Source organism: Lutjanus erythropterus, chromosome 6, assembly GCF_056507025.1.
Source record: "Lutjanus erythropterus isolate fLutEry1 chromosome 6, fLutEry1.hap2, whole genome shotgun sequence".
Lineage (NCBI taxonomy): Eukaryota > Metazoa > Chordata > Actinopteri > Lutjaniformes > Lutjanidae > Lutjanus > Lutjanus erythropterus.
Window position 1 is genome coordinate 6262624 of NC_139322.1, and position 22657 is coordinate 6285280.

The 22657-nt window shown below is 40.0% G+C and overlaps 2 protein-coding genes across 3 annotated transcripts; one reads left to right on the forward strand and one right to left on the reverse strand.

The window, feature by feature from the left end:
• Nucleotides 1-125: 125 nt before the first annotated feature.
• On the reverse strand, nucleotides 126-1694 carry LOC146324737 (P2Y purinoceptor 1-like). The gene has a single exon (XM_084719926.1). It carries the CDS (start codon nucleotides 1238-1240, stop codon nucleotides 248-250), a length of 993 nt encoding a protein of 330 aa, XP_084576052.1. The 5' UTR covers nucleotides 1241-1694; the 3' UTR covers nucleotides 126-247.
• A 2697-nt stretch (nucleotides 1695-4391) lies between these two features.
• klhl21 (kelch-like family member 21) lies at nucleotides 4392-20742 on the forward strand. 2 transcript variants are annotated; one of them, XM_084720354.1, is made up of 5 exons: nucleotides 4392-4543; nucleotides 13819-14903; nucleotides 17530-17935; nucleotides 18808-18880; nucleotides 19980-20742. In XM_084720354.1, exons 2-5 carry the CDS (start codon nucleotides 13877-13879, stop codon nucleotides 20313-20315), a joined length of 1842 nt encoding a protein of 613 aa, XP_084576480.1. In that variant the 5' UTR covers nucleotides 4392-4543; nucleotides 13819-13876; the 3' UTR covers nucleotides 20316-20742. The 2 variants fall into 2 exon arrangements, with proteins under 2 accessions (XP_084576480.1, XP_084576479.1); XM_084720353.1 differs by lacking the exon at nucleotides 4392-4543 and adding an exon at nucleotides 12522-12633.
• The last annotated feature ends 1915 nt before the right edge of the window (nucleotides 20743-22657 follow it).

Here is a 22657-nt window from a genome sequence, read left to right on the forward strand (position 1 = left end):
ATTCCTGAATGCGTTAACAATATTATGACCAATACAAAATGAATAAATGAAATTAATTACTTTTTGAGGCATTATACAATATTTACAGTATTGATAAAGATGCTGCTGAATCTAAAATGCTAAAAAAAAGCAAGATCAGCTGTTTAAGCTATTTGAACATTGAACTTCATCTACAATGTTAACACAGGCACACAGCACAGATATTTACAGAATTATTTAAACAGAATTACCAACATATTTAGTTAGTTTAAACTTCGGTTTCAGTTGCACTTTGTGCCACAGGTTCACGGCTGGACTTTGACAGGAACAAACAGCTGAACATCTGGCGAGCTTGTTGGAGCAGCTGTCTGAGCTGAGCGGGGACGTCTTCATTTCCATGGAGGTAAACCAGAGGGTTGAGAGCGCTGTTCAGACACATGAGGCCACGACTTATTTGGTAAGCGATGTAGATTCTGTTAAACCATTCACGACAATTGTTCCGTTTTTGCAGAACTCTCACCAAGAGGTTGAGGTTTTTCAGTACATGATAGGGGATGAAACACACAGAGAAGAGAAGAATCAAGATGAGCAACAACTTCAAACTTCTCTGTGTCTGTATCTTATCAGTTCTCTTCATTGTCCATAAAACCACAGCCATGTGTCCATAGCAGCCCAGTGTGATGAGGAATGGGACACAAAACCCAGTGATTGTCCGTCCAAGGCTGTATTTCAGGTAGTCCTCAACGTGGTCCTGAATGGTGGTATCAAAGCATCTTGCAGTGTTGTTTTGATATGTTTTGATGTAAAACATGTCTGGTAGACTTTGAACACTCACCAGCAGCCAGACTGTGATGGAGATAGCCACAGAGTGAGTCAGAGTTAACCTTCCCTTCACTCTGACTGGATGAACAACAGCCAAGTATCTGTAGACACTTATACAAGTCAGGAACCCGATGCTGCCGTACAGATTCAGGCTGAAGCAGAATCTTGTTATCTTGCAGAAAGTAGCTCTAAAGATCCATTCACTCTTCATAAAGTAGTAAACCACCAAAAATGGGAGTGTGAGCAGGTACAAAATATCAGCAAGTCCAAGATTGAGAACAAAAACATTGATGATCTTCAGCTTCTTCCATTTCTGCAGCAGAGACTTCAATCCCCATCCATTGGCCACCAGACCAACGATGAATGCCAAGATGTAAAAAGTAGGCACGAGTCTTTCTTCAAGGTAAAAGCTGATATGAGGACAGGTGGTGTTATTCATTGTCTTCCTTGACAGCAGTTATAATTCCCTGTCTCACTGAGTGTGCTGCTTTATGTTCTGACAGAACTTCCTGTTAAAAACTCTCTTAAATTTGTGGTAACAGACAGGATGTTTCTTTGTCACGTCACTGTGTAATGTTTCCCACGTACACTTAAAAATAGCTCTATACAATATTGTATAGAGTTCCTGTCTATAGAAGTGGAAATTAACTGAGTACAAATACTTTGTTAATGTACTTGAGTAAATTTTTCAAGTATGTGCACTTTACTTTAATTTTTTTTTTTTTTTCTGGCAACTGATGGACATAACAAGATGAAAAAGACCTAATGAGACGAAAACAATGTAGAAGATGTACCAACATGAAAAAGACATAACACAACAAAACACATAGCAAGATGAAAAACAATGTAAAAGAGGTCACAAGATGAAAATGATGCAAAAATCCAAACAGGACAAAAATGTGCCAAAAGATGTAAAAAGACAAAACTGACGTGACAAGACGAAACCAACTGAAGACAAGAAAAATAATGTAAATGTCCTAACAAGACAAAAAAGACCAAAAAGACCAAACAAGATGAAAAGAGCTGAAAATTATGTATTAAGACAAAAATGAAGACACAAACAACAGTTAGTTAAATGTCCTTCAGACACTTATTTTGTTCTCTTAAATTTCAGAGGCTGTACTTTTTAACTTTCGCTAGAGTTAAGAATTCTACTTTTACCAGTCTTTTTGCACAAGTATCTGTTCTTTTACTTGAATAAAGAACATGTGTGTAGTTTTGCAACCTCTGCCTTTCTGTCTGTTTACAAGTTCAGTGGAATTTCACACCCCGAATACATACATCCTGTTGCAATACTTGTTATCCGCTTGACTGCTGCATACTCAGGGTTATCATCACATCATTACATCCACCAATTTTAGAGATGACATGCATCTTCTGTTTCCTCCCACTTAAAAAGATTCTGAGAAAAACAAAAGTTCATCTAGAAGCATCCTCAAAAAAGTGTCTTTGACTGAATTCCCCTCCTGTTGGCACGTTAGCTTCGACCCTCAACACATTTTTCTGCCTCATGTTAACACTTGTCTAAGCGTGCAAAGATATCTGGTCATTGTCTGTCATTCAGTTTGGAAACGACACATGACTGAAGTTTTATGGAATAAGCAGCACAAGCTGCGTGCCATTTAGTCCCATTATTATGAAAAGAAAGCACACGACTCTGTAGTCGATATCTCCAAAACTCTACAACTCATACCCAAGACATCTAGATGTATAAACAGCACTACAGGCCAGGGGAAAATATGTATTTTTGATTTGGGGGTGAACTGTCCCTTTAAGCAGTTATTGAAATGCTGCAATGTGAGGCAGTGTGTGATTTTTTTTAAAAGAATATTTTTGTTGCAGATTAATGTAGAGTACATTCCTCTTTGTCACATAAAAGCAAGTTTATCTTTCTTATAAGAACAACATAGTGGCTTAAAAGAACACTGATCTAATTATATGGCAGATTTTCCGCACATCTATGGGGAAGGTAGATAAAAAGCAAGACTTGTGTTCGAAATCAAGAGCACAAACCAGGAGAGAAAAACAAGGAAAGGAATAATAAGTAAACCTGTCAAAAAAAGTTCGAAAATCCGTGTTTGATCAATCATATCTCTGTTCTCACTGTTGTATCTTATATCACTGGAAAGCCTGCTCATTTCCCATTACGATGATGTCTAATTTGCATGGATCCTGTATTTGCAGGATGAGCAGCCCAGCTGATTATGAGGGTGGGTCTCAAGTGAATGAATGAATGTAAAATAACCAATATGCCTTGTTTGTTCCTAGTTACAGATAGAGAGTTCAATCAGCCAGAACAACTCAAAACAATTGAGTCAATAAACTCTGTTTGACACTGTGAAATTTGGCACATTTCACCTGGGTCCCACTCACATAATCAGCTGTGCTGCTCATCCAACAAATGCAGGATCCTTATAACTTGGACATCATTGTAAAGGGAAATAACAGGCTTTCCAATAAGACACAATGTTAATAATACATAGAGAACAGAGATATGATCGACCAAACACAACTTACAACCTTTTTTCAATGAGCTTATTAAACAAAGCCTGCAAGCAGGTTTTAATAGGATCCAAGCAGGTTGCGATGAAGACATTTTTAGATGACAATGATGACTATAATTCTGAAAGATATTTTTGGGGGCTTTTTATGCCTTTAACTGATTGGGCAGGAAATGGGGAGAGAGAGTGGGAGAATGACATGCAACAAAAGGGCCGCAGACGGAAGTCAAACCCACGACCGCCGCAGAGGGCTCACAGCCTCCGAACGTGTGGCGCAAGCACTACCAACTGAAATACCCAGCTGCCCCATCTATGCTGTTTTTGAGATAATTGCTGAAACTTGAACCTTGAGGTCACTTAGTGTCATTATACATGTCAGAGTAGTGGGAGGGCATTTACAGTCCACCTGCTTTCACCAGCACATTGTCTTAACTTAACTTGACTTAATGGTTACAGAACATATCTTTAGACTACTAGACTATTAGGACAACACAGCTGCCACTAAGCATTAATTTAGTTCTGGTCAATGAGAGTGAATAATTTAATGATCTCTAACACTTAAGCATGATAAAATATTATGCTGGTGATCAGTGCATCGTAGTAAAACGGTGAGTAATATCTGCCTTTTAAAACCTGAGGAGAGAGTCCACCAAAACAGGCTCAGGTCTAAATGAACCAGGTGCAGGTACTTTCCCGAGGCCCACTGTGATGCCCTCTGGCTGCTTAGCCAAAGGCAAATTATCAGTGTGTCAATATACCATTTTAAAGTGAACATGGTGGTGCTGCAGAGATGCTCTGACCTACACAACATATTCTACAGATTTAAGAAAACATCTTTGGTGCAGAAAATCACACCATAGTCTTTCAATGTTGTTCAGTGGAAATGAGAATAATGATGTAAAAATGATCATTCCCTCTAATATAGCAAATCATACTGCGATTGCAACATCAGTCGATTTAATCGCAGCTGTCAAAATCGTTCACCCCTAAAACAGAAACTAAGTATCTGTACTTAGTTACCTCCCACCTCTAGTTAATGTCTTTTCGCTGTTTGTTTCACCCAAACCTGGCAACACTGATTTCCGACAGCACGTGAAGGCATCATCTTACAGTACACGGTATCATGGCGCAGAGGAGGCCGACGAGCTCCGCGGCATCAAACTTTAATTTCGGCTCGATTTATACGGTTATAACGCGTTGTACTCCATAATATCTTAATCATCTGGTGAAGACAATAACTGGTAAGTTTTTGAATCTCGTTATTGTCTCAGAGCGGAGGACAGATTGACAGCAGCAGTAACGTATGAAGGTAGGAGAGGAAAATAACGTTACGAGCCTCGTTTAAACATGACATGACTTTTTGGTTTATAGGCGGTAAGAAGGAGAGCTTTTGTTACGACCGTTATTATAAACATAAGCAAATGACATGGCCTTCGTAGCACTTAATGGACATTTTGAAATTGAGTCGTTAAAGTTGATTAAGCTAGCTCAGACAGAAGTTGCTAAACAATTTTCACCATGTCGTGTCGTTGTGTCATGATCATAACTAATAACTGCTGATTTAGCTCATAATGACACTTCATCTGTGTGTGTGGCTTTGGGCCTAGCATTGTATCCGAGCTGTGATCCAGCATTAGCTACCACGTTTGAATATTATCTTGGGGCAAACATGGATTTGAAAATGACTTCTTGTTTTTTTTTCCTCTCTAAAGCAGTTCCAGACTGAGGCCTCACTGTGCTCTCATGGCCTGAATCATCATGCAAATGTTTATTATAACTTCTAGCTAACTGTAACTCCTGTTACAGGAGCAGGAATTAGAGGAATGCAGGAGCAGACGTAGGAGCTTGGTATTTGAAATTATGCCTGGTGGTAAAAGCCTGAGACATAACATGAAACAAGCCTGCTGGGTGGCACTGACTACTGTATTTTATCCTGCACTCCCAGGACAAGGACTTATTGATAATTTGTTGTTTTAATACTTGGCAGCATCCAGACTGCAGGCTCAGTCAGTGAAGTCTTACTTGTGGAAGTTCACTGACTTGTTCAAGGACACTTCAGCTGGGCAGAGTGGAAGAAGTAGATATCTTTTATATAAGAAAAACTAGAGATACAACAGTATGAAATTATAAGTCCTGCTTGCAAAGTTTTCCTTGAAAGCGATTATTTATCCACCTAGATTTTTCTTGGTGTGAGTTGCAGAGTTTTGTAGATTGTCTTGTCTTACATATAACGGGACTAAATGGCACCCGGCTTGTGGTGCTCCAAGTGCCATAAAAATACATTTTAAAAAATTAAAAACTGGTGTCTTTTTTTCAAAAATCACGACCCAGGCGCTCAAAATAAACCACAGACCTTGTTGTGAGCAGTTTCATCTAGGAACTACACTCTTTCTGCAGTAGAAACTACCTGATCTACTTTAGATTCTACTGAAACTACTTTCTTTCTGATAGAAAGAACTACTTTCTTTCTGATAGAAAGAAAGTAGTTCCTACATGAAACTGCTCACAACTAGGGATGTTTCTGGCAACTAATTTCCCTTTCGATTAAACCCAAATTTTAATTTAGACTAGTCTGACAGTAAGAAAAAACTCAGAGACGGTAAAATTAAGCACATTTTATCAGTTGCTCCTGTTAAACATTGACTGAAAACATACTGTGTGTATTTTTTAAGAGTGATTTGAATCTGTTAGTCACATTCTACAGTAGCCAAATTGTATTTTAAATGCCACTGAATTGTGTGGAACTTTGCTCCGTGCAATACGCACATTACACGTTATCCTTCAAAACATCAGTGTCTGCAGGTAAATCACATTGTTCACGACAGACCAAGGAGAAGATATGTATTTTTGGTTTTGGGGTGAACTGTCCCCTTAAGGCTCTGGCCCCTATGGCCACGAAGTCCATACATTTGGTGGCCAGAGGACATAACCTTTTAACACAACCTTTCTTAACTGTTATACTTGTGTTGTCTTCTTTTCCTCGATTTGTGATGTGGTGTTCTTGATCGCTTGATCGATTGTTTCCAATTTTAAAACACGCTACACTTCTTGTCTTTTTATGGAAACTGGTGGCACACACCACAATACATTATATCTGTATATGTGTTGTATTTGAGTCACTTAAACGCCTGCTTCCATTCATGACTAAATTTCATAGTCCGCCTTTCGTGTTGTGTTTTGTCTTTATTCCTGTAAGAACCTTGCAGTTTGAATAGGTTTAGTAAACCCAGACTTCACTTCAGTAGCCCCAACATATCGGTGGCTTTCCAGTAAACAAGGACTGTTCCCTGTTTTGGTAAAATGTTGTACTAAAGGGTGCAATTGTGCTGTAGTGTATAATTGCATAATAAGTACCACAACCAGAAGTGCACTATTTAGATGAGTCACTGTGGTGTCAACATACTGGGAATATATCCCTTCTTAAACTGTCGACTTATCTGAGTGTTGTTGCTGTTAGTAGCCTCGTGCTGGCCCTCCTCCGTGGGGAATGAGATGAGTGTGGCGTGGTTGCCTTTTTATGGCCAGGCAAGGCTCAGCTGCGGAGAACCAGGGGTGTATGTCACTCCGCTCCGATGGTTGCTCCGGCCCCAGGGGCCTGCAGCGACAGCACAGTGAACAGCTGTCTTAGTGTGGTTGTTAGCCTACCAGGTGCTGTTATAGACCACATGAATCTATGCACTGTTATGCTGCAGGATGGGTGAAAAGTGTTGATAACTGGATGTCTGTGTTGGTGCAGAAAAAGCCTTCCAGGCTATAAGCAGCTTTTCATATACCCTGTCACATTTGATATTCAAAGAAGCCGATGCTTGACACTTGCAAACTAAAATATTAAATATGTATAGCCAGGTTTTAACAAGGTAATTCTGCAGACAGCAGAGCTATTGTACTGTTATGGTGACTGATACTGAGATGACAAAAATGCAAAACAGTGTTGAAGTCTGTATGTAAATTGTCACTGGTAGTAATTGCAAGCTTGCACCAGTGAGGGGCAACACTAGCATTCAAACCAAGAGGCAGAGAACACACTGTACATGTAAACTGAGCCTGTTTTTGATTTACCCGGTTCACATGCACAGAACAGCTCTACATGGACTCTTGGAAGCCGCAAAACCAAACTTTTTTTTCTAGATTTAAATATTGCAAGATGGCTTTTACAAGATGATGCTTTGATTTCTTGTGTGGTTTTGTTTTTGTTTCCCTTGAAGCTTTTGTCTTTGAATTTCTTGCCTTTGTATTTAACTCTAGAAATGTCAATCTCGGTTTGTCGGTTGATTGCTCCACCATTTTTGTTCAGAATCAAAAATCTCTGCAACTATTTGATGGAACAGTAATGAACAGTAATGTTTTCGAGAGGATGAATCTTGCTTTTGTGATCCCCTGACTAGGGTCGGGCAATGTCTACTGGATAAGCTTATGATGATGTCCACAGTGAAACAGCATGATAGACAATGATATCATCGATACCATTTTTATATACTTTCTGTTCAACATCAACCAGATGTACAGTATGTACACTGTATATCACTTAAAAACTGAGCAGTACTTTATACTGTTTTTTTCTTTAATAAATCAGATGCAAAGTGTTATTATAATACCCCCGTCCTTAATTTTTGTGCTCTCTGGCTGACACACCTTAAAATACATATTCATCAGTTCTAAGGCACTTTTAAATCGTGATGTCAGGATGATAGGGAGCTCAGTGATCTATGGCTGTAGGGCATCACGATGGATGATGGTTTTGTTCATCAGCCCAAACCCACCCCTGGCTTTTCCTGTAGAGCCACCATGAGGTTGACATTTTTGATTTTTATGAAATATCTCAACAAGTGGTGGATTGCCATGAAATTTGGTTCATACGTTCTAGAGGTGCAACGATTAATTGATTATTAATCGATTATGAAATTGATTGGCAGCTATTTTGAAAGAAAGCTGATTCCAGTTTCTTAAATGTAAATATTTAATACCTTTAATATTTTAATTACAGTAAACTGGATATCTTAAGGTTGTGGGCAAAGACAAAACATCAAGGACATCCTGCACTGATTGACATTTTTCAACATTTTCTGACATTTTATAGACCAAATGATCTATTAATCAAGAAAATTATGGACCGATTAATCGATTATGGCCCCAATACATTTGTGTAAGTTTTGTTTATCCTTTATGTTTTCATCTAGGCCATCATCAGGTGCAAAATGTTTTTGTTTTATGACCAACTACCTGTAAAACTATCAGTCCCCAATAACTGGCAAACCTTACCATGTTAAGATGCTAAACTAAGCGGGTAACATTTTACCTGCCAAACATCAGCATGTTAACATTGTCATTGTGAGCATGTTAGCATGCTGACTTTAGCATTGGGCTTGAATCACCGCTGAGCCCAAGTCCAATGTCACATAGCTGCCATCATGGCTGTAGTGTCTTATTCTCGCTCTTGGATGTTTTAACTCTGATTCAGTTGGTTAATTTAGTCAGTGCCTTACAGTCAGAGTAATCGCAACCTTTCTATTTACAGTACACTGTCTCCAGATACACTAGTAACAAGGTTTCCAAATACAGGAATAGATCCTCTCATCAACCATTTTAAGGAATAGTATGTAACATACACCAGTCTTCTAGAGTTATAAGCATTGTGTCAAGTCAATTTTATTCAGGCTATATAGTGTGAAATCATAACAAATGTTATCTCAGCGCACCTTTCATTATTACAGAGACCTGTATATTATATTGTATACTGTATGTCAATATTATGATATGAGACTAGATATTGTCTTGGATATAATTACATTTTGATATGGCATTAAGTGTTATCTTTCCTGGTTTTAAAAGCTGTACTACAGTAAAGTGATGTGCAAGTAATTTAAAATCGTTAGTTGGTGAGAATAATCTCAGTTGATCAAGTTTTCATTTATTTGTTAGTCCCAGAAAAAAAAAACCCACATCAAACTCAAGATCCTCAACTTGCTGTTTGGCCCGGGACAAAAGTATCGGGTAATTGTTGCAGTCTGGTAACACTGAAGTCACTGGTGCACTCTGCTGTGTTGTAGCTGCATCACCTGGTTAGCTCAGTTTGCAGCCTTTTAGACTAAGACACAGATCCCGAGAGCAATGGAGGCCAGTTTGACAACCAAGAATATAGTACCGAGTTGATATACAGTAATTCCGAATTTGACTGTGTTTGGACACTAAGCTTCATCGATGTAAGAGCACTCTGTGCTTTTACATCCCTTGTACTTCCAGAGTCTTATGTTTTGTTTTGTGAGCTCGGAGTATGATCCGCCTCTCAGGTGCAACATCTTGATCCAGGTTGTTGTGGAGGAGGTCTCTCTGGGTAGCACAGTAGTCTTTGTTGTCCTGTTGTTTGGCCAGCTTGAGTCCCATTTTGTCTGTTTTATTTTCCTGGCTGAACATTAACTAGGAGCAGACTTAAGTCCCAGCTGTAGCACGGCTCTTATCGGCTCACCTCCTCCCCACCTGGGGCGGTCACCTGCGGTGGTGCATCCAGCTCATCTGACTGCATGTTCAAAAGATGCTGACTGAATTGCTGATCATCTTAATCCAAACCCCACATCTTCATTTTCCAGCATCTACAAGTGAGTGTATGTCAAAGTTGATGTGTGTATTGGCAATGAAATTCTTTAAAAGAAGAAAAGTAGCAAAGTTTGAAGGAGCTGCTACATCTTGTCTGCTTACATTATGAAATTATTTATTTGCCATATCACCTAACCCTACAGAGACCCAACAATTCCCACCATGATCAAGCATTTAACTAAGGAACAGGTCCCTTTTAGCCGGCAAAAACCTCTGGGATGGGTGTCCATCTCCCTCTGACTAACAGCATTGTACTTCTCTGACTGTTTTTGTCTTGAATGTAACAGCAGGTCATGGGTTCAGCTGCAGGGGCAGACAGGCTAATACTGTTATCGTACGTGATGAAAGGAGGCACAGTCTCCCTTTCACCTATATAGCCGTCCTGTGTAGGTCATATACTGTACTGGCTGTCACACTGGTCTCTCTGTGCTCATAGCAGTGAGATTGTTTCCACTACTCCTAGTGTTTCCCCCTCCCTCTCACCTCCTCTCGCTCCCTTCCTTTGACAGTTTAAATTTCTGTCAGCTATTCTCGGAGCTGGTTGGTAAACACACTGATTGTAAGTTGCTCAATATTTTTGACTGTTTCCATCTGTAGAGAAAACATCACATTACTCCTTGTGATCCTGTGTTGTAAAAAATAAAATGGCTCAAGATCAGATGTAATAGTTACGTGGCTCCACTTTTGTGCAAGAAGATTTTCAGTCTTTGTAACAGAGAGCAGTGGGAGTAAGAAATCACATATACGACTGAGTGAAAGGAAAGCTCATCACGTCTATGTAAGGAATCACCATTATCCCCTCGAACATTAAGACAATCGCTTACACAGAAGTTAGGACGATGTGTTTTTTCAGTGCAGGTCTGGGTTGCGACTGAGGGTCTGTCTGTCCTTCAGGAGAGCAGTTTGATCCCTCATACAGCTACAGTATGTGCAGTTTGCACCGCTGCATTGTTGAACCCCTGTGTGGAATGTGTGCTTAGTCCTTTGGCCAGAGGACCAGAGGCTTTATTACAACCTTTAAACAAATCTCTGTAAGAAGATACCTGTGTATTTTGAGAAGGAATGATCATCTCCAAATATTGACAAGAATCCGAGAGAGGCCCTCAGTGCAGGTTCCTGTGAACTCAATAGCAACTACTGATTGTTTTCTCTCTCTTCTTTTTCTCCTAGTGATGTAATTCTCTTTAATAATACAATGTCATTATGATTTTTCAGGATTGTAGCACCATATACATTTAAGAAGCAGTCATATCAAAAACTTTTCTAGGGTCAAGATTCAATAGATAGTAGGGATGTTCCTGGCAACTAATTTCCGTGTCGATTAAGCACTAAATTTAATTTAGACTAGTTGAATAGTCTAACAGTGAGAAGACACTCAAAAAGCAGTTAAATTGTGCACAGATTATTAAGTGATAATGTTAAACACTGTCCGAAAAAATACTGTGTGTATTAAGAGCCATTTGAAGCTGTTAATCACAGTCTACAATTGCCCAAATTGTACTTTAAATGCTGCTGAAATACACGCTACTTTGTGCTGTGCAATACAAACATTACACATTAACCTACAAAACATGACAACTCACTTAATGCTTCACCTTTTCACACCAAAGAGGATCACAGTGTCGGCAGGTAAACGGTGTTAGCTGCCAGCCTGCCACACAGTGTGGCTAATGTTAGCAGTGCTAGCAGCAGCACCCTGCTCTGCTTGCAGGTTTATGTCCGCTTCTGTGCTGAATGTGGTCACATGCTGCTCCAGTCGAGTGGTTATATACCAGTTTATTCTGTCACAGCCTACATTCAACGTTATTTCCATTTTCTAGATTAAAACACTGCTCAACTTCTTGTTATTAGTTGCACTAAACGGATTTGAATGATAGATCATAGTGATAGAGATATAGATATAGGGTCTGTAAAATAAATTTTAAAAAGTTGGTGGTGCTAGAGTAACAGTCAAGTAGATGTAGAGATATTTCACTGGATAAGTAGAAATTTTGACCGACTAGTGGGGCAAGATCAAAAGTCAGAGGATCACCAGAGTCAGTAGGATTCATCCACTGCAGGCCATGTTTGCCTGTGCAAAATATCACAGCAATTTATCCAATAGTTGTTTAGATATCTCAGTCTGGACCAAAGTGGTGGACAGACTGACTGATGCTGTGACATTTGAGATCACAAAACAAAAACCAGGAAAGAAACAGTGTTTATTTAATGCACACTGAATCTCGTAGCCAACTGTAAATGTGATCACATGTTGATCAGGTTCGTGTTTTTGACAGCCGAGCTGCCCCTGTTCCTGTTTGTCTGCTGTGATCAGAGCAGGACTCGGGTATTTTGGTAAGCTGATTGCAGAAAATTATGACAGGAAGCTCTGTGTTTTGGTCTGTTGCTGAGCTGATGGTGGTGAGGAGGCCCGGGCTCAGCTGGCTCTTCTCTCAAAGACCACTTACTCACACTGACTGACCACAGAGACATACCAGTGGGGGGGGGGGGTTATACTCTCCCTACAGCGACGGCCCACGGTATGTTAGGTGTTCTCCCCAAATCTCCCCCCCCCCACCCTTGCCTGGAAATGGACACTGCTGGTGTATTTATAGCCCCTGAGCACAAGCGTGCTCTCTTTCTTAAACACAAGTGAGAAGCTAGTCATACTCACCAGAGTCGTGCTGAGCTTCGCTGGCGTATATTCTAGACTGTTGTATACTCGCTTCGCTGGTGAAACGTTCCTGAAAGGGTTCCTCAGGTAGGAGAAAGAACAGTTTGGGTTTATTTATTTAAATTTGTTAATTTATTTGAGACAGTGGGCTGGTATATTGCTTACATGTTTGGTTGTACTTTACAGAATAGTGAAATTAGCTGATTTGGTTGTGTTTATGTGTCATTGAGATTGTAGAAATGTAAATTTATAAATCTGTTTTTGTGTTTGAGCTTTGTTTGGGCCTTTTATAACTGTGAAACTTGCTTGAATGCTGTTAAATGTCATCATAGACATTTTTTAATTCCTTTACCTTTATAGACCACTGGGTAGATTTTCTGTTGTTGCTATTGGTATACATGCTATATACAAATAGTCAGTTATTCTTTATTATTCCTTTGATAAAATGTACTATACAGAGTTATGGAACAGCTTTAACTTTATGGTGGTGTCTCAGTATGACCTGCATAAGCAAGAAGACTGGTTATTTCTGTATTCTGAAGTTATTCTAAATGTCTGCCACCAGATCAGATTGTCCTTGGAATCATATCAGTTGAGCCTGTGTTTTTATTTTCTCAGGCAGAGTTACAGTGAGTAGGATGTTATCCAGTTAAAAAGAAGCAAGAGGACATTTTTCTTGAGTCAGTATTTATTACTTTTATTTTGTATTAATGTTATATTTTGTGGTTATAGTGGTGGAAATACTACTGCTTTTGTCCACAGGAGCCTCCAGAATGAAAACAATATTGTAACCACTTTTAAAGCAATCTTTCAAGCAAAAAATCCCTTGGTCCAGCTTCTTAGTTGCAAGTATTTGCTGATTTTCCTGGTCCTGATTGCAAACTGATTGTCTTTGGGTTTTGGATCATTTCTTGGTCAAAACAAGCACTTCAAAGATGTCATTATTTTTCTTTCTCTCTACTCCTCCGTACTTGTGACGTCCGGCGCCTGTCCAAAGAATGAGACAACACAGCTTAGCTTACCGGCCATTATATCACACTTGATACCATTTTAAAAAAGAAATTTAAAATGTAAATGACAGGATCAAACCAATCATCTTTACAAATCAAAACTCGACATAACTGTCAGTGCAAAAGAAAAGAATCAAATTGTGACTTTAACATCAAAAGTCGTGTCAAATATATTGGGGGACTTGTGAGTTCCCTACATATGAAGGTATGTAACGTGCTGAGCTGGAATCTGATTTCCATTTTTTTTTTTTTTCTATTCTAGATAAAAACAGCATTCTGAGCACAACCACCGGAAACTGAGACACCCAGAGAGAGGAGAGATGGAAAAGCCAGTCCTACAGACACAACCATCCACCCTGCCTTTTTTTGACACTGCGCACGCCTTCAACCTGCTGCGGGGAATCCATGAACTCCGTGCCGAACGCAAGTTTTTCGATGTGACTTTGTGTGCCGAGGGCCGCGAGTTCCACTGTCACCGCACAGTGTTGGCCGCTGCCAGTACCTACTTCAGGGCTATGTTCGCAGGAACTCTGAGGGAGAGCGCTATGGACCGGGTGGTTCTGCACGAGGTTTCGGCTGAGCTCTTAGGTCTACTGGTGGACTTCTGCTACACGGGACGGGTCACGGTCACTCAGGATAATGTGGACGTCCTTCTGAAGACGGCCGATCTGTTTCAGTTCCCCTCTGTCAAAGAGGCCTGCTGTGCTTTTCTGGAGCAGCGGCTGGACGTTTCCAACTGCTTAGAGATCCAGGATTTTGCAGAGGCCTACGCTTGCCGAGAGCTGGCGGCCAGCGCTCGCCGATTTGTCCTAAAAAACATAATGGAGCTGGCTAAAGGGACAGATTTTGAGCGGCTGCCTTGGAAGCGCCTCCTTGAGTTTGTTTCAGACGATGAGCTTTGTGTGGACAAGGAGGAGACAGTTTATCAGATTGCAGTGCGCTGGGTGAAGGCTGACCTCCAGCGGAGACTACACTACTGGCCCGAGCTCCTCCAGCAGGTCCGACTCCCCTTCGTCAGGAGGTTCTTTCTGTTGGCCCACGTAGAGAGCGACCCGCTCGTCTACCTTTCTCCCACCTGCCTCCGCATGGTGAATGAAGCTCGCAGCTTCCAGTCCTGCGAGTACGACCGCCATGACAGGCCCTGCCACCGTATGAGGCCTCGGCCATCCACGGGATTGGCCGAAATCCTGGTGGTGGTCGGAGGCTGCGACCAGGACTGTGATGAGCTGGTCACAGTGGACTGTTACAACCCACAGACCGGACAGTGGCGCTACCTGGCGGAGTTCCCTGACCACCTCGGAGGAGGCTACAGCATAGCTGCCCTTGGAAACGATATGTATGTTTCAGGTAAGTAATTTAAAGTTTTTCACACAGCTTTCTACACAGCTTTGGGTGTATGAAGGTAGGGATGCAGGATGTTGGATTCTTGCCAATATGCTGATGTTTCTCAACTCTTTTTGGTCGATTGCAGATGCCAATACTGACATATGCACATATTTTCTTCCACTTAATTACAGAGAGCATTGAATCTCTCCTGTAGAGAATTACCATATTATTGTGCCTAATTTTATAATGATGGCCCACTGGCAGATGTAGACATAAATTACAACAAATCAAAATGTTCACATTCAATAAAAATAAGAAACAGCTGCTGGCAGTGTTTTTTGCTGGTGCCTGTTTCTCTTTGTTCTTTATAAATTTGTTGTAATGATCAGAATGACGGCTAAGATGGACAATCAGATTTGTGCAGTTTGGCTCCTGCTCACATGACTGACACGGAACAACCATCACAAATAGCAACTTTGCTGTTTTTTTCAGGCACTTTATCAGGCAAAACTTCACACTACGAATAATTAAAGCATCATCTTAGGACTGAATGATGCAATATGGCCTGCTGCAATTTTCAGATCTTAGAAGGCGCAATATTTGTTTTAATTTGTTTTGTTTTGTTTTAATCTAGGGCTGCAACATCTATGCAATGTCAGGAAATACTGAAAAATGTCCATCCCAGTTTTTCAAAGTTTTCATATTTTCTGTCAGCCTAAAGAAAAGAATAGAAGATATTCAGTTTAATATGATAAATAAAATCTCCATATTTGAGGGTCTGAAAACAGCATTTTCTGCAATTTGGCTTGTAAAATTACTATAATGATTAATCAGTTGTCAAAATAAATTAATAGTTTAATTCTCTTCTGCCAGATTTACTTGTCCAACATGGCATTTTACTTTCCTTGGGAAAGCAGGCAGTTTTTACTGTTGAGCCCTGCAAAAAAATGACAGATATTTTTTACAAAATTGTTCAGCCCTGACATTATCTAATCAGCCTGTCAAACATTCATTTTGGGCTGATGCTGGTCTTTCTTTATCAGCTAGTACCAGTGACAGGTGGATATTACATGAAAACTGAAATCTCATTGCTGTTTTTGGAAATTTGGTTTGAGAGAATCGATGTAAGTATAGAAAACGCATTTGTATAAATGTAGCACTCAGGATAATGTGCTCCATCATAAAACTGAGTAAACTGAATGTCAAACATAAATTAATGTTGTCCTATCAGATTCTTGCGTGTCCCTTGAAGTTCAAGTTCACTCTGGTGTCCCACCTTCTGAATGACAAACCACAGACGTCGTATCGCGGTTAGAGTTGCTGTGTATATTAGATTCACGGTGGTGTGAAGGCTCCAGTCAGTAGATTTCCATCCGCGCTCCTTCATCTTATGAAATGGCTGTCAGCCTGTGCTTATAAATAAACTGCAGGCTCTTCGACTAGTGGCTCTGTGTGTGAACAAGGGAGAGTGAGACAGGACACGGTGTGCTGCCAGGACGGGACAGCAGTGGTATTATCATCGTCACCATCTTCGTTACCAGTGGACTGGCCTATTCTGAGGAGACGATGTTTGTCCTTGAGAAATCGTCCCAGACCCTCACTCAGAGTGTGTGTCTCCTGTAAGACTTTGGTGGTGGGCCATAAATTTAGCCGTCTTAGCTCACTCCCTCGATGACAGAAATAACAGCACCATACGATTGCATAATGTTGAGAGGCAGATTTAGATTTTATAACCTTGGATACAATTTCTTAGGAATAATATTTGATATATTATCATTTATATATATTTGGATTATATTTGAATGAAAAACTTTCAGAAGGAACACTGAGGTTTTAAAGGGTAAAAAAGTAGCTTGAAATATTGAATCTTTGCAGTTGGACACGTGGGGAAAGAGGACTGCAAATCTAGAACGTTCTTCAGTCATAAACTGAGCTCCTGTAAAGACGGAGAATGAACAGTGTCACAAGTTTAGGCTGATTTTTAAATAACGTCTTAAATTCTGAAATGATGCCCAGACCCCTGAAAAACTGTGACTCAGTTAGTGCCACATGCTCACTTCTGATTTGGAGGAAGATTACCAGACTTCTTTTTTGCAAGAGAACTAAATTATCAACAAAATGTAAATGCCGTGCTACAAGACATCAGAAAAGATAATACCACTGATGATTTCCTAATCCTAAATCCTGAAGCACCAATGTATTCGTCTGAGTGATTCATGAGGTTATTACAGTCTCAGGTAAATTTGGATTCAGCACAAGGCAGACTGGGAGGGGATCTACATTACATATTGCTTCATTATTTACAAATTACTGTCGGATTTAAAGCAAATTTAAATTTAATCCTACCGTAATTAGGCCTCTCCCAATTATTACATAATCACCTGATTGGGATTATTTGAGCTGACTGTGATCATTATACATAATTGTCTGAATCATTTCCAATTATCTGTATGAAAACAGCAGGACCGCTAACAGAAATATCATGTTTCCATCACTGTTTGAAATTAATCTATACAAACCAAAACTCCCAAAACTAAAACTATTTTGTTTTATATTATATCTTTTTGTGCACAGTGACACTAAGCAGCAACAAGTAAAAGTCCTGGATGTAAATTAACTGTTGTGACATCATGTCTGTGTCCTCCAGGTGGCTCTGACGGCTCTCGCCTCTATGATGGCGTGTGGCGCTACAAGTCCAGTGTGAACGAGTGGACGGAGGTGTCGCCCATGCTGAAGGCCCGCGAGTACCACAGCTCTTGTGTGCTGAAGGGTCAGCTCTACGTGGTGGCGTCGGACAGCACCGAACGCTACGATCACGCCCTGGACTGCTGGGAGGCCTTACCGGCCATGCAGCACCCCATGGACAACTGCTCCACCACCACGTGCAGTGGGCGCCTGTACGCCATCGGCTCTCTGACCGGGGAGGACACCATGGCCATCCAGAGCTATGACGCAGACACCAACCGCTGGTCCATGGTCAGCTGTGGACAGCTGCCCCCGTGGTCCTTCACACCGAAAACTGTCACCCTCAAAAGCCTCATCTACTTTATCAGGTCAGTTACATCTAAAATAAATATTTATTCTGTCATTACAAATGATTTAGACTGGAGAACAGGGTCCCATTATTCTTTAAAGGGATAGTTCAGATTATTTGAAGTGAGGTTTATGAGGTACTTATTGGTAGTCAGTGTATTAGCTACAGTAGATGTGGGAAGCAGCAGATATAGATTTTTTTTTGTGTGTTATCTTGCAGTCAGACAGCATTTTCCAAAGGGAAATAAGACATAAACACAAAGTACTTCTACTTCTAATGGTTGAGGTAAATTTAAGTAAGAATTTAAATGCAGGGTTGTTACTTGCAGTTACATTGTTATGTTGGTATTTCACTTAAATAAAAGACCTGATTGTTTCTTCCACATCTGATAAACACCTCATGATACATTTATCTGGACTATATTATGTAATAAACAGTCATTCTGTTGTTGTACCACATGAGAGCGCCAGTGTACTCATGTTGTCTTCTTTTCTGCCCAGTTTTCTGCTGTGCGAAGTGACAAAACAAGATTGAACTAATAGAAAATGACAAAATTGATGTACTATCATGTTGCAGAGGGGCTGTTAAATACAGTTAAATTCAATGTCAATATTTCTTTAAACACTTTTGGTTCTGGGGTCTATCCATTTGTTGATAGATTATTATTGATGGAGGAAAACAACATCTTTCTGCATAGATTTGTTACTCTGAACTTTAATGAGATTGTTTATGAATACACTTACATGTAGAATAGTTTAATATTTAGGAAATTGATTGTATAAAATGCTCATTATACATCAGCGTTGCAGCAGACAGTAAAGTCAGCATGAATACATCTGAAGCAATGATTGTTTTGGTAGCAGCTTGACTCTGATGTGTTTCTATTTGCAGGGATGACTCAGCTGAGGTCGATGTTTATAACCCTCAAAAGAACGAGTGGGACAAAATTAGTCCGATGACCCAGGTTTGTATTTCACACTCTGACACTTTTCTGCCGACATGATTTATTGCTTCATTAGCGATCGTTTGTGATCTCTAATAGTTCTGACCTGCAGCACCATAAACAGAGGCGTCAACAACACGGCAGTAAATTCAAAGAGGATAATAAAATCTGCTATTTTAAGTAGAACAGTTTGTCACCAGTTCATTTTCAATATTTGTCGGTACAGTAAAGGTAATTATATCGTCATGACTGTGTTCAACCATTGATGACAGGAAATGTAATTGATTACTGCCTCTAATAATATGACGTGAACTTTTAAACTATATAACTGACAAAAGGCATAAATATATAAAACATAGCTAAATAAATTAAGTAATAAGTGCCTTTATTTGAATTACTTTTAAAGTGGAGTGTATAAAGAATTCAATCACAATATTTCAAGAATGCCTTAAAGGGAATTTTCACTTTTTTCAAATTTTCAATTGGACTCAAAGATGAACTGGTTAGTTTTGGTTCTGACAAAACTAGACCCAAATATCTAAGAGGATAAAATGATGAGGTGATAACATTTTATATTATTGCATCATAATGTTCTGTAAAAACTGGAGCTGCAACAATTAGATGATTAATTGAATAGTCGATTGAAAGAAAGTTAATTGTCAATGACAAGCAATCAATCATTTCATTCATTTTTTTTTTTTTTTCAACATTTACTGGATCCAGTATCTTACATGTGAGGATTTGCTGCTTTTCTTTATCTTTTATGATGGCAAATGAAGAGCCTGTGGGTTTTTGAGTGCATATTGGACAAAATGAACAATTTGAAGACATCTGGAAGATTGTGAAGATAGTTTTTTGCAATTTTTTGACATTTCTTAGACTGCCCTATTAAGAGATTAATTGTGAAAATAATCTGCAGATTAATTGATGATGAAAATAATCATCAGTCGCAGTCCTCGCCAAAACATGAGGCTCTCCATCTGTCCTCTGTAATCTATTACAAATAAATAGTCAGCATGTGTCTCGCTGGAATCTCACATGTCAATATATTGAGAACTTCCATTTACCAAAAAATACACTTAATATATTACATTTTCTTAACTCCATTTCTTTTCTCCAGGTCCACGTCGGAGGCAGTGTGGCGGTCCTGGGCGGTAAATTATACGTGTCCGGAGGTTACGACAACACGTTTGAGCTGTCAGACGTGGTGGAGGCCTACGACCCGACCACCCGCATGTGGAGCCTCGCTGGACGACTACCTCAGCCGACCTTCTGGCACGGCAGCGTCAGCATCTTCCGCCAGTTCATGCCCCTGGTGTCCAGTGCGTTTGAACCTGTTGACACACCCGAGTCAAACGCCATTCACCTGCACCGACACCAACGCCACCAAGCGCTCCACAACCTCAACAACAATCTCAACCAAAACCAGAACCAGGATGTGAACCCAGCGCACTGAGTTTGGACCTTTAAATTCCTGTTGCATTTTCAGCGTGTTCTCCCTCGTTGTGCCACGAGTAGTTTACCTCATCGCAGTGCTGAAGTTGTTAAAGGCAGAAGAGAAGACTGACTTTGTGCAAAGTAGTCTGAGCTCCTTCTAATCCACTGGACTGCCAAGCTGTCGTACTGATTTCACTCATGTCTGTTGACCAGATGAATTTGAAAAAGGCCTGGTGTTCATTAGATCCATCTGGTCTCATTGTGTGGGAGACGGTGTCAAATGGATCCCACAGAAAAGTTAAGGGAAGTAGGTTCTTGTTGTGCTCTTAATCGAAGGTGGGTAACTTGAGTGTTTAGTTGTTCTGAACAGTTAGACTCAAAAGCAGAGTGAGAGCTGGCCTTAAAAAGGAAGGGGCGTCATTTAATTTAAATATGGTGATAACGATGCACATTTTCAGACGGGCATTTATATTGTTGCACTGTTCCCAAATGGTAGTGTGAAGAGAGTAGGGCTAAAATGATTCCTTGAGAAACTCGAGTAACTCAATTACGAAACACAGTAGTAGTGCAAGCGATCATCCCCCACAGTGATTTATTTAACCGTCATAATGTGAAATACATATTTTTTAAAGTAATAATTCCCTAAATCTCAAAGCAGAGTTGCGGTGAAAAGACGAGGATGCTGCTGTGTTTCACTCTGAAGCACAAGCAGGCGAGAGAGACTGACTTAAAAACAGGTTGTGTTTTTTTTTTTTTTCCCCTCCACTGGGTGCAGGAGTCCCGAAGGCTCCCGGCTTCTGGCATTTTCTGTGGTGTGACTTGGAAGCTGGGCATGCTTGTCATCATGGAAACAGATCATAAGATTGTGATATTTATTGTAATTTGGGCGATATCAGCTCAGCTCGCTCACAAGAGCAGCTCCAGTCTCTTTGCCTGTCTGTGGCACGGTAGCCCTCAGTGTTGATTGGCTATTACTCATGAAGTGCAGCGAATCAGATAGCGCTGTTGGCGGGACATTGATTAAGAGAGAGTGTGGTATTATTATACTGCAGAATGCATAATTATCTATTGTATGTATTATACTGTAATACAGAAGACTATAGTATTAGTCGTAATTTATAAAAATGTAGATTTTCTAAAAAGGAAACCAATTACTTGTTCATTTTAAGAGACTTGGCTGAGTTTCTCTTTAGTATATTTACTATCGCTCTTAAATAAAGCATAAGTGGGTCTTATCTGTTTAATTGATGGAATAACCAGTTGATTACTAAAATAATCAATAGCTGCAGCTGTAGAACAGAGCTAGGGAGAGAAAATGATGCTGGCCTCTGTCTCACTTCCACACTTTGAATAAAGAGCAGCACACAGCTGCTTCCCTGAGCTATTTGAACCATCCAGGACAGCGTCCTTCACAGTGGAAGAGACAGTCCTCAGTGGGTCCAGGTGTTTCTGTCAGCGTGTTAGCAGTGAATTACTATTATTAGTGGATTGTTGTTGTTTTTTTTCCCTACAAACACTACGCATTTTAAATGCTTTAAGGGGAACTCACACTGCAGAGTCTGTTTACAGGTCTTGGGGTACTACTGCATATGTGAAAAAGGTTGTATAAAGCTTTCTGTGGCTCCAGAGGGAGCTGCACCAAATCTGGTACGCTGCCTCAAGTGGTGGTCGAGTTGCATTGTGGGTAATGCAGTTGTCAAGTTTTGACGAGGAGGAAGAAGAATGAAAGAAAGTAAGACAATCTCTGGTTCTGCTGCTTTGATTTTGATCCTTTTTTTTTAACTGTCTACTGTTTGTCCAATAATGTTATGGTGTAGGAGTGTAACCCAAAGAAAGAGTTCAGCAATAATGTGTTTACGTTCCAAAAACTACGGCAATCACAAACGATACCTGGCACTGAACAGACATATGGCTGAATAGGAGGGGTTGTAATATCTTGTGCTCAAAGTTGTGCTGCTGAGTAATCTTCTGTCATCATGGTAGAATTTCTGGATGGTTGCATGTGATGTTAACTCGTACCAGATTGAGACTCTAATGTTAGTGATAATTACGCTAAACAGCATCATCTTGTGTCCCTCCTGACCCTTAAACTGGGCTTTATCAGCCTTTATAACCACCAGTCACATGTGCATGACGGATTCTCTTTAGGAAATGTATTTACTGATGTTTAATGTTTATTTATGGATATATTTGTGCTGTGGTTGCTTATGATGCCTCTACATATCAGATGCAACACGAAAACACTAAATGTTGATAAATGTTGGTGAGCGTTCAGCAGTCACAACTGGAAGTGCAAAAGAATCTCAATTTATTCTAATGTAATAATATTTTTTGCTTAATGGTGATAGTATTTTTGAGTGT